This window comes from Solea solea, chromosome 5 (genome assembly GCF_958295425.1).
Source record: "Solea solea chromosome 5, fSolSol10.1, whole genome shotgun sequence".
NCBI classification, from domain to species: Eukaryota; Metazoa; Chordata; class Actinopteri; order Pleuronectiformes; family Soleidae; genus Solea; species Solea solea.
This window is the reverse complement of record NC_081138.1, coordinates 25,782,853-25,795,229: the sequence shown is the minus strand read 5'-3', so window position 1 is coordinate 25,795,229 and position 12,377 is coordinate 25,782,853. Positions and strand designations below refer to the sequence as shown.

The following is a 12,377-nucleotide window of genomic DNA, read 5'->3' as shown; positions in this document are numbered from 1 at the left end:
GGATCTGTGCAGATCTGGTAAAATACTTTCCTGTTACCCCCGTCTACCAAAGAGCAAGTTGTCTGACAAATGGCCTGATATATGTGCCATCTACTGTATATAATTATGAGATGAACCACGTTGTTTCCTGCCTGGGGGCGTGTCAGTCACGTGACGTCTCTTATGTTGCTCTTGTGACTAGCATGATATTCAGGCGGCCCGGATTTATTTAGATTTTATGGCTGTAGAATTGTCAAAAAATGTTCAGTGAGTGAGTGAGTGTTTCTGCCCCTTTTTCCAAGATAACTTAAACTTTTGATATCTGGCAGTTATTCAACCGTTTAGGAATTACGGTACTGAGAAGCTGACGTCGCAAACGTGTGACGCGCTGGTGAATCTTGTCTGTGATTGGACGTGTGATGTGCCATCTACTGTATATATGGGCACAAAGCTCTATTTCTGTATATTTTTCTAGATTTACTAGAGTTACGGTAATGAGACGTAAGCATGCCAAATCCTGTCGGCGACGACAGGATGGTAACAGAAAGGTTAAAGTCACACACTGTTCCAACCCACTCATTACAAAGTCGAAATGCTCTAGACTCCCCATGAGTTAGTGACTCATTAAAAATGATTTTGAAGCTTGCAGTACCGGTTTTAAACTTGAGTTGCATATCTTACATATAGCCCCTTTAAATTAAATTCCATAATTTCTTTAGTTCCTTAATGTCACCCCTACATTAAAGCCATCATTGTAGTAATGTGTTTAACTGCACAGGTATAAATATGAATCTTCAAATAAAAAAATTACAGTGGAAAAACCTGATGCAGTAGACTTGCACTCTGCAGTGCACGTCTACTGCATCAGGTTTTTCCACAGGGATTCCACAGTATCTCTGGACAAGCTGATGGAAACATTCTATTGTAAGCCTTCCCCCCATGATTAATTACCTAATTAATCGTGAGGGAAGAAGGAGGGACCGGCTTTCTGAAGAGGTTAAACTGCTCGGAGTCAGCAGTAGCGTTTGACAGGTAAAAACCAGTGAGAGGAACGAGGCTTCAGTGAGAAAAAAAACAAAAAAAATACATGCTGCAGTGTGGTGCAAGAGTCGTGCGTACAATTTAATTATGTGCCTGCTTCGGTAAAACAAAACACGATTAAAAGCAGATTAGTGAGAGTGTGATCCCTGTCACGCCCACTGTGACAGCCGCGTTCACCTTATCATCAGGTTCAACCTCTGCTCCGCTCTTCAGCCATGACACCTGCGGCTTGGGGTCCCCACACACGGTGCAAGTTAAACTCAGGGTCTGTGGGAAGCAAAAAAATAAGACTTATTAGGCAAACGTGTACATATTTACACAGACAGACAGAAAACACAGAGAGAGTGAAAACATTACCTTCTTTTCCATAATGGTGACAACATCAGGCAATCCTCCAATAACCTTACCACGATCTGAAACGATTTTTACGATTAACGATTATTATTATTGCTTGTTAATATATGTTGGTCCCCTGCTGTGCTATTGCGTAAGTTTAACAGACCTGACCAAAATAATTCATTATTATAATCAGTGTTCTAATGTGACAAATGTACAAATGCTTTGTTAGAACACTTAAGTACAAAATTGACGTATCTGTAGTTTATTTGTATTTCTAGCAACTTTTACTCCACCACATTTATTCTGACTGACAAAATAAAATCAGAAGAAGAGTTGATCTTGATGAGCACTATAGTTTCACCATTCACCCATTCACACTCTTCAACATGGGGTTAAGGATCTTGCTCAAGGACACATATAGACTAGCAGAGCAGAGGAATTGAACCCACAACCTTCCACCATGTCTCAGTCCTTACTCATCACCTTTTTAATACGTGTACTTCTGAAATTCAAGTATCAGTAGGAATTTTCTGATATAAAATGTACTTAAGTAGAGTAAATGTCTCATACTTTAAGCCTTTTACTTATAAAAAAGTGGCTTCAACTTCTACCAAAGTCATTTTCTGGTAAAATACTTTTTACTTGATACTTTTAATCAAGTATCTCTTTTAGGTACTTCATACAAGACTGATTATAATGCAATTATACTAATTTTACTAATACATTTACTTTTCAATAAGAAACATGTTTTTTGTGTATTAATTATGGGGTGGAGTGGCTCAGTGGTTTAGACCGGTACCCCCTGTGTTCAGCGACATCATGGTCCCCGCTAAATGACATGTAATGTAATGTAATCTAATCTAATCTAATCTAAAACAAACTAACTGTTCTTTACAGTCCTATGATTATACTGATGATGTTGCACTTACTCTTCTCAGCGTAAGCTTCAGCCCTGAAACGCAAAGACAAGAAAGGTTTAAAAGTTAGTTTTCTTTATATGTATTTTTTCTTAATAAACTGTACGTCTCACTTTGAAAAAGAAATATCCTGAATGAATGTGAATGTATGCATCAAACCTGTAAAGTTAACCTCTGATCCTGAGTTGAACTGTAGGGTTGATATTTGTGATAATGTGTTGTTTTTTCCTCACTGGCTGACAACAAACATAATATCTTTTCCATTGCTGGGTCAATAACTGTGGTCAGATGGTTTGCCACAAGCTATCTATTCTGGGTTTGGAGCCAAACCACATTATACAACAGTTTTCCGAGGGACTTTGCGAATCTTTTCATGGGAAAAAATTGATATTGCTTTGTAATAACTGGACGGGAACCGTCGGAGCAGCATGGGAGGAGCAGAGGTCAGACACACGAGCAGATGGCTGGGAGGACTCTGCTCTCCTCCTGGCATGTTGATCCTCATTCAAAAGTGTGTTGGAGAATGTTTCCTGCTTTAAAGTCTTTCTTTGAATGTTAATTAGAGAAGGGATTTGTTGCAAATCTCTCTCCACGTGTAGGGTTTAATGTTTGGCGTTTCAATTGATTTTAAACATATTTGCAAAATTAAGTTGGTGGGGGTTTCCCTTTAGTCTGCACATGTTTTAAGCATCGATTTTTATTGATATTTAAAAGTAAATTGTAGTTGAAGGTGTTTGCAGTACCAGCATACAGGCTATTTTATACAGAAAAGTACATAAAAACCTCATGCACTGGCTGAGTGACAGCGTTTCAGCAGCACATGAGAGAAGACAGACGCAGATCGCTGTGCAAACAAGTGAGTAATTTTCATCTGCTAAAGGTTCTGACCTTGTCACTCCCATTAGACACTCGGTAAACTAAACGCGGCGCACTTTTATGAATGCTTAAACAGACGGGAGTCAGAGGCAATGCTGCCGCACAGAAGCACAAGCATCAGATTGTTTTTCAGACCATACATTTCAGACCATACAGTATCTTTTAAACTCATCAGTTTATTTTAAAGGCTTTTTTGACAAGTGTTCTTATTTTATTGTTGCAGTGAAGCTCTGGAAGTCGTTGTGACTTCAAATGCCCAACTTTAATTTAAACTATTCAGTGAAAATGTCACATGACTTTATGTTAAACATGGTGCGAGTGATGTGATTTTCAGTGCGTGGACAGAAAGTGTCTCAGCAGTCGTCCAGTACACAAGTTACTGAGTGTCACACTTTCAGCATTGAAATAGAAAAAGTAAATATGTGATTTGTAGATATGAAATAAGAATATACAATTTAAAGTAACAGGCTCAGGATTGTGCACTTACTTGAGTCTCTGGAACTCAGCAAAGGCCTTGTCATATACTGTAAAAGATAAAAACAGAATTTCACTGCTACTGTTCACAATATGAATCGTCTTTTTAGAGTAAGAATAGTAAAAATGCACCTGATTTCAGATAATATTCACTCCCTGTGTTTTGCTGCCATTTGGATTGGACCTGCTCCTCTACAGTTAGTTTCAGCTGTGTCCAGTTAACTCACTTCAGTATTAATTAGTTTAGTATTAAGTCAGTTCATCTGACCTGAACCCAGTAAGCATTCCAACATTTAGTCTGTGTTTTCCTCATGTAGGACGTCTCTAGTCTTTGCCATTTTGATAATGTTGCCACTTTTTATTGACTGTGTGTAAAAATTCTTCATATCATACATCAAAAATATTGATTTGGAGTTATAACTGTACCACTATAGATTGAATACTCTAAGAGCTCCATAAAAACAAGTGTCTGTGTTGTTTTAACCCCATTTTCTCTCCAGTATTATCATAAAATTGTGCCACACACACACACAACAAGAACAAATGAGGAGAAACTGGAGCCATAAAAGCTACTGACCATCACCACTGAGGTCCAGGGTGCGTTTATGTGAGTTTTCAGGGTCAGTGATCACGATGGAGTACATCCCTTTGTCCTTGTCCTCTGGCTCGATCACCTGTGAAGTGACAATTAACTATTCAGTCATGTGACCAGTGTTCAGCTCCTGTTTTTTGGGTTATTTTTTTTGGTTTAAGACATGAAATAATTCATTTATAAAGCTTCCTTTGACACAAACAGTGGGGGAAATGTACAAGTTTAAAGACTTAGAAACCTATTGTTTTTTATTCCATAATTCCTCGCGCAGCTGCCCCTGGTGCCATGTTCTTCAAAGGCTCTCTGAGGTCTTTTTAAGCAACACTGATTGGCAACAGTGCCACCACCTGAGGTGCTTCTCTGTCATAAAAATCACCCATGTATGAATCATGGAGAATACGTAGAGTGTGCAGCACTGCATAGAAGATAATACCTCCATCGTTGCCATAGCAGGGTTTCCTCCAATCACATGCTTGTCACTGTGGGAGAGTTTAGTCTCACTGAGGAGGAGAGAGGAGAGGAGAGCAGAAGTTAGTCTATTTAAAGATTTACATGTTTGCCTAATGTTACGTCAGGGGAAATCAATGTTTCTCTCTTCATGTACACATAAAAATACCAGGTAGAGGTTAAACATCTGTATGTTTTTTTTGTTCTTTTAATATTGGAATAACAGAAAGGCCGCAGTGGCCTCCAATGTCATTTTCCTCTTTCATTTCTCTTCATCCTTTTTTCACTCTTTCTTTCCGTCCACCCGCTCCCATTTGGTTGCATTTTAATCTTGCGTGGTGTGACAAAGTGCCTGTAAGTGCAGAAGGACCTTGCTTCTTTATAGAGCGTGATAAGGGTGTGAGTCTTGTCACAAAGCAGAGCAATTTTATTGAAATAACCAGGATAATGAAACACTCGCCCAGTGAAGCCATCACAAGTTTTGTTGTGTGTGGCTTATTGTTAATGCCGCTCCCTGACAGTTTTAACTTGAGAGAAAGGCAAAATGATAGTTTGTGGTCAGTATGTTTAAGACTTAGAAGAACATTCTTATTCCTCCTAAGGCGACAGCTATGACTACTAATACAGGGGTTATTGTTTTCTTCTTTTTTTAGTTGTAGTAGACGAAATAATCATCTTGGAACACAGCAGTTACTGGGTAGTGAATTAGTATTCTGAGAAAAAGTCATTTAGCAAAGGTCCGAAGCTTCAAAATGTCTGTTGAGTTTTATGGTTTAGTGCAATGTAAATAATTACTGACTTTCATATTAAAGAAAATATAGTAACAAAATTGTTTTACACAATATGTTTTGCCAATTTATCCATTGAATTTCTCTTCTGATGTCAGGTAAAGATAAAAAAGGTGTATAAAATAAAGCACTTAAGTTGCACATGAGTTGAATCTTAAGTTAAAGTGCTTAACTTTAGGGAATAAAAATAAAAGTAGGAGCAATTTTAGCAAATTAAATGAATTCAATCAAGTTAAATCTCTGTGGTGTCTGTTTTCAGATCATGCCAAGAGAAGTTAATTTTCTTACTTTCATCTGATAATCGGTTTGTTCTTCCTGCGCTCATCTTTCCCTGGAGCATACTGTATTTCTCACTCACTCACTCACTCAGTGACATGATTGGCTGAATGCTGTCATGTGATGATTTACAGTGTATGCACTTGTGATGCTGTAAAGTCTGTATAATCAGTGCCAGTTAAAAATGTCAAAATGTGGCATTTATACACAATTTATGGAAATATGTCCAGATCTGGACCGTGGACTGTCCATGAGTGACCTCAGGGCTGTAGCTCATGACAATGAATTACTCTTGATGTGGCAATGGTCAATAATTTTCAGCTTCCTCGATATCCATGATTTAGAGTTGAAAGTTATCTTGAAAGACATTGAGTTTTGTCTCATTAATAACTATCTGCATGTGAATTCAAAATATGATAGTGGGGCATTTTGGTCACTAAAAAAACCAAAAACAAAGCCTGCTTAATTGTGATTGATGAAACTAGAAATGGACAATCAAAAGTTTGATTTCCAAACAAGGTTATTATCGTTAACGTAAACTAACAAAATAATGAAAACTAAAATTGAAAAAACTTTTTTTCAAAACCAAAACGATAACTAACTGAAACTGAATTGTGTGTTTATAAAACTAAAACTGTAGTGAAAGTGTGCTTAGTTTTTGTCTTTGTAAATTAATTTCATACATAATCTTTTTGTGTTATTATCACCTTTATGAATCTTGCACCTGGAAAATACTCCATATTACATAAAACTAAGCTTTTACAAAAAATAAAATAAATAAATGAAATAAAAAACTAGCAAACCCACTCTAAAAACGACCTTGATACCAACAACATGGTAACAGTAAGATAATTCCGGATGCAATGCTTGCACTTGCATGTTGCTATATTTCTCTTGAGATAGTAAAGACCCTACTGTATGTAACCAAAATAACATCCTGCTATGATTCTATACTTGAAGCTGCAGTGTGTAACCTTTTTTTTTTCTTGTTGTGGCTGACATTACTATTCTTTGTGAATGGAAACGATATAACATTATTTGTGTGATGTGTCCTTCATCTGAAAACAGCTTCTGTGAAGCAAAACTATCAGACCTGACTGAGGGAGCGTTTGTGTGTAGCACCGGTGTGGACAGAATCAAGAAGGGTTTATCTCATCATCAAACGGCTGAATGACCATTTTTTAGCAACAGAATTCACTGAATTCTGAAACTTTTCATGGGCCCTTTTTTTGCTGTTGCCTCCATCTGTCTTGACATAAAATAAAATCACTTCCTGTGTGCAGCACGGGAGCTGCAAAATTACAGGAGAGTCATGAGAGCGAGAATGATGAGGACAGGTGAATTGCTAATTAAGGTCCCTGAGTGAGTGACATTTGTGACCTTTGACCCATTTTGACTGATACTGATTATGTGTTTAAATATTTTATTTTGTAAAAACAATTCATGTGAGATTTGTGTCCCCTCGTCCTTTTTGCACGAAACAAGAAAGAACCCCAACCTTGTTAAAAAAAAGTGACTAAGTAACTTTTAAACAAGCTACTTTTTTACTTTAACTTGAGTACATTTTTAGACCAGTGAGTATAATATTTCCGTACTCTTTCCACCTCTGAACACAGCCATGACTATAACTCTTAAAAGGTGTCGGTGGTCAACAGACTCTGTATATTCACATACAGAATCTAGACTGGCAACACTATTAATAGTTAATATTAGTTTTTATTTTTAATGTAAGATTGGTGTCTTACCCTTTAAGCCAATTGACGTTCATCTCTGAGGTGTAATACTTCATGTGACACTGTAGCTGAATGCCCGTTGCTGTGCAGCTAATCACCAGCTCTCCTGCACTGGCTCCTGCAGGAGGGGAAGAAGGAGGTGAGAGAAGTTGTTGCAAATCAAAGAAGCAGGCACTTGCAGCATTTTCGCCATCTGCTACAGAGTAAGTCGCTCTGTGTAGTGAGGGGGGCTACAGGTGACACTTACCCTGGAATGAGATGAATAAAAACAAACATCCAACTGCAGCAACCGTTATGCCCGCTTTACACTACACTTCCCTTTTTTGTGTCACCATTATCCAGCTTGGAGAGTGTTTGTACTAATGAAGCGTAGTGCAGAGTGTAGAGTGCAGACTTTTTTTTTGCTATGCTGTGTTAAGTACAGCACTTCAACCGTCACAGTTTTTATTAACTGATTTTTTGGGGGGTAAGCCTTTATACCTAAAAGGGAGTTTTATAGTACTATGTTTAAGTGGAACTTTTGCTCACTGCACAGTACAAATGCACAAGTGTGTCATCCACCTGGTCGCATCACCATGGTTTCCCATTATCACAGTAATGAACCCTCTTCTCCTCTGTAGCAGTGGCTGCAGAGCTGTCAAGTGACTGTCTCTTAAAATAGGAGTAAGATGCTCCTCCACACTGTCACTGTGACAGTGCGGTGGAATTTTAAAGTGATTTCACCACATGATGGCATGATGGCCAAATGCTTCCAGCATGACATCTTCTCTGTGTGTGTGTGTGATCTGTTTAGTCTCTGTAGGTGGAGGACGAACATGATGATGCCCAGTACAGTTTTAATATTTATGTATTGTGTGTGTGTCTGTGTGTTTAAGGCAAATACCTACCGGCAAGTTTGGTGATCTTATTTATGGCATTTTCAAAAACTAGGAGAGAGAGAGAGGTAGAAGAACATGGGGTCAAGATGAGAGCCAAGAGAATGGAAGTCACAATGCTGCCCTCTGGTGGCAGCATGTAAGGATCAGTCGGGTCACGCCTGTGTGCTGCATGCAGTACTGGCTCCGAAATGGGGGTAAAAGCATATAAACATAACCATAAAAGAACTGAAACAGTGTCGTTTGACGAGGAAAGGTTAAAGGTTACTGGTACCAGAAGAAACGCAGCCATTTTAACCATTAACTGAGCAGGTAGTCAATGGATAAATGGATAAATAAATGATTTTTATACCTCTTACATTCATGAAAACAACAAAGATCAATCTGTGGTCATTAAAAGGTTTAAAAGGGTTTAAACTGCCACATACCAACTATGTTTATGCAGTTGTTGGAAAAAAACAACATTTGACTTACAGGGTTTGTTAAAAACCCATTAATTTGCCAAGTAAAGATACAGTGCATACATTTAAATCCAATTTTATCTGGTCTATCACTTTTTAATGAGTGTTAAACTCTTCCTACTTTTTTTACAAGCCATTATGTTGTTATTTATTCCTGCTCAATTACAGGCCACTCTGAATTATTCCCCTAATTAATCAGGAAATCAGCCCCATGTTTACCTTTTCCGGAGATGTCAATTTGACTCATGTCTTTTCCTCTGTCGTCACTGATGGTGGCCTTATAAACTCCAGCCGTCTTCCGTGAAAACTGAAGAAACACGTGGCAGAAATACACAAAATTGTCTAAGTAACGTGGGAGCACACGGATATATTTTAAGTCCTGCTTCTTGCCGCTGTGTATAAATAGTAACATTGTGTGCTGGCTTATTGCATTCAAATGAACAGCAGCTCCAAAGTGCAATTACCAGTTTAATTGGCAGTTTACAGACTCCTGATCCAAGGTCAGGCTTCACATCAGGGATGATCTCTTTTTCTTCTCTGTACCAGTGGAACTCTGACTCCTTCTTCAAATTAGCAACCTGCAAATGGAAAAACATTCACCGTAATTATCATTAACAAGGTTTTAGCTTCTTTTATAGCCTATATATAAAGCAGATAATAAAATCCCAAACAACACCTAGTCAGTATCGGACGCATCCAACCCCAAAACGGCTTTTTCATTAAACTGCTTTTCAAACGTCACTTGCCCTCTGACAGCTGTCTGCCACATATCCTCGCCATCTCTGCTCCTATCGTGCTTTTCTCAAAAAATATAGACAAACAGATAGAGGTCCCCTATGAGTATTTAAAATTGCCGATGTTGGTTTATACGTCACATCAAAATGCGCTTATTTGGGCTAAAATAACAAAGAGTTTGCTCGGAGTGCTATAAACATTACTTCAATCTTAATTATATTTTTTACCCCACACCAAACCCGGAACAAAAACTGACAATATAATGATGGTTCTTTTTGATCTGGACCTTATCATTACACAGCATTCTGGAATCTTGCACTTTATAGAGCAGCTAATTGTCTATCCGCGATTCAGCCTCCTCCTTTTGTTCAGAGTGTAAATATGAAATAATTATTGAGCACGGCTGTGTTTACCTTGCAGACCAAAGTGACAGAGCAGTCGTCTCCAATCTGAAGTGACAGGAACTCGCTGAAGTGGGGACCTGCGGTGGATAAAGGCAGGAGAGAAAGGCCCAGGGAGGTGAAATAATTTAAAATAAATTACTGTGGGAGCCAGGATTGTTTGCGCTGTATCCACTGCCTCATACCTAAGTACACCTCAGAAATTCTTAATATGAAATATGTGCTTCACATGCAACTACCACGCGATTTAAAGAGGCAACTGACAACTTTTGTGTTAATAGTGGATGCACGAGGTATTATTGTTTGTTCACTGTTACAGGTGAGGTACCAAGAAGTCTAGTATTCTCTCATATTACTTAATGTACATTACGCTTGGTGGTTATAATTGAATTAATCCTTGCCTCCTCCAGCTTTAATGTGTAGGCTGTAGTGTTACTTAACCGATTCAGAGGAAACAAAGCAAATTGCACGTCATTTTTCAAGCCTCTAAAATCCTGGAGCCCTTTTCCACATCGTGAATTCCCGTCCAAGATTCACTCGTGTTTTATCTCTTTTTCTATAACTCTCACACTTTTTTTTTAATTGCTTTTGGCTGTTCACAGCAATAGATATTGAAGAATGCTATTCCTTTTGGTTTGGTAACAGAATGAGTAATGCAGCTTCTTTGTGCTGTAAACCGAGTCATCAATTTGCTAAGATAATAGCAGTAAATGTAAGGCTTATGGGGACATTTCCACTATTTCCACTTGAAGTAATGTTGATCCAATTGTGTGCTTGCTAAATGATTTGATTAAAAACTTCCTGACAATAATGGTAGTGTGCTGTTCTCACAGTAAGTAAGTGGAATAAAACAATATTGCGTTATTTTTCCACTTCTTACCCTCCTTGACACGGATGTACTCCCTCCTCTGGTAATCAGCCTCGGCCAGTGCTGCCTTGAATCCTGCATGCATGTGACAAAAAAGGGGAATAATTAAAAGCATGAAAGATAAATGAGAGCTGTTGGTAGTAGATGTGGAGGATTACCTGACTAATGGCCCCCTCTATGGTGTGGGGAAATATAATTTATGGAGTAAATAATTCAAATCAGGGACAGTGTACTTCATTTACAACATGCTATAAACCCCAAATGAGGTGAATATGTTGCTATAAAATGACTTTCTTTTATCATGAGCAGTAGTGGACAGGCTGTTTTTTTTGTTTTTACATATTGTTTCGGATAGATTCAGAAAGTCATAGCCCCTCTTACCGTCTCCAATCAGAACCAAGGTGCTCTGTGCTTTGCCTCCTCCATCTGTGATCTGGCAGGTGTATGTGCCTTCACTCTCCTCAGTGACACGGTCCAGGATGAACTCAATAATACCTGTAGAGACGTCATGGCCCATCTTGTTTGGCTGTAAAACGTGAGCGAGCAGGTTTGTTTTCTGAACAAAAAGACTTTAACGCGCTCAAAGAATGCAGAGAACATAGACGTATATTCTATAACTGTATTTCTTTATCGTGATACTGTGTTCAACCCGAACCCAGAGAAAATACTTGTGCAATGTTTCTTACATCAGCTCCAAACATCTCCTTGTCGTTTGCAAAGAATTTGTATGTGACATTGGAAGAAATCTCCTCCGCTTGCAGCCAGAATCTCATTCTGCCTCTCTCCAAGATCTTGTAGGCCAGCTCTGACTTCAGTGGGATAACTAGAGGAGGGATAAGAAGGGAGGAAAAGAGGAGAGGATGAGGCAGTTGGGGAGGCAAAAGAGAGGAGAGGTGAATAGCAGTTAGGCAGGTGATGCAAAAGCTGGTAAGACTTTTCTTTTTTGGATCAAGTAAAAAGAAAAAAATATTCTCCTTAAAGAATAAAGAAATCTGACATGTTCAAAGTAAGACCGAACAAAGCAAAATGGCCCCTATGAATGGCAGAAACAAAGAAGGAGAGGTACGAGAGTGGGTGAGACAGATTAAAGAGGAAAAAAAGAAATGAAAATGGACATAGAGAGAGAGAGCGAGAGAGATTATTGGGGAATAACGGGTTAGTTAAAGGTACTTACTCGGGTGTCTGATTTCATAGCTGAGGGCCAGCATCTTTGCCAACTCTGAAATGGCAAGAAAACAACTTTGTCATGTCAGTCACCTATAGACACAGATGACACCTCGGTGTGCATCAGTGTCATTTAAGGGCTTTTCAAGTGCCACATATAAAGTTGGAGAGGTAATTTCTGTGAATGTGTTAATGAGGCCGAGGCAAACAAATTCACATCCTTCAAGACTGATACTAATATACAGTAACTGTAGGGGAAACAAAACGGCAATATTCAGATATTGACCACATTAAAATAATAGCTAATAATAAGACACTGCCATGAGTGTCATGTTGTGGACATGTAAATGTTATCAAATTCAAATGTCCTATGGGACTTCTCACAACAATGAGCGCTATGTAGCAGAAATC

The 12,377-nt window shown here is 38.5% G+C and overlaps 1 protein-coding gene across 3 annotated transcripts in view; it reads right to left on the bottom strand.

Annotated features, from left to right (window-relative positions):
• The window catches only part of myom2b (myomesin 2b), a 30,591-nt gene that overhangs the window by 4,132 nt on the left and 14,082 nt on the right, over nucleotides 1-12,377 (bottom strand). For all 3 annotated transcript variants that reach the window (XM_058628838.1, XM_058628837.1, XM_058628840.1), the window contains 15 exons: nucleotides 11,977-12,021; nucleotides 11,489-11,625; nucleotides 11,184-11,328; nucleotides 10,815-10,877; nucleotides 9,947-10,014; nucleotides 9,263-9,376; nucleotides 9,018-9,105; nucleotides 8,350-8,388; nucleotides 7,475-7,580; nucleotides 4,652-4,718; nucleotides 4,204-4,300; nucleotides 3,640-3,676; nucleotides 2,289-2,311; nucleotides 1,378-1,433; nucleotides 1,198-1,287 (listed from right to left, as the gene is read on the bottom strand). In XM_058628838.1, coding sequence (XP_058484821.1) covers nucleotides 1,198-1,287; nucleotides 1,378-1,433; nucleotides 2,289-2,311; nucleotides 3,640-3,676; nucleotides 4,204-4,300; nucleotides 4,652-4,718; nucleotides 7,475-7,580; nucleotides 8,350-8,388; nucleotides 9,018-9,105; nucleotides 9,263-9,376; nucleotides 9,947-10,014; nucleotides 10,815-10,877; nucleotides 11,184-11,328; nucleotides 11,489-11,625; nucleotides 11,977-12,021 — 1,175 coding nt within the window. The remainder of the gene's footprint in view (nucleotides 1-1,197; nucleotides 1,288-1,377; nucleotides 1,434-2,288; nucleotides 2,312-3,639; nucleotides 3,677-4,203; nucleotides 4,301-4,651; nucleotides 4,719-7,474; nucleotides 7,581-8,349; nucleotides 8,389-9,017; nucleotides 9,106-9,262; nucleotides 9,377-9,946; nucleotides 10,015-10,814; nucleotides 10,878-11,183; nucleotides 11,329-11,488; nucleotides 11,626-11,976; nucleotides 12,022-12,377) is intronic.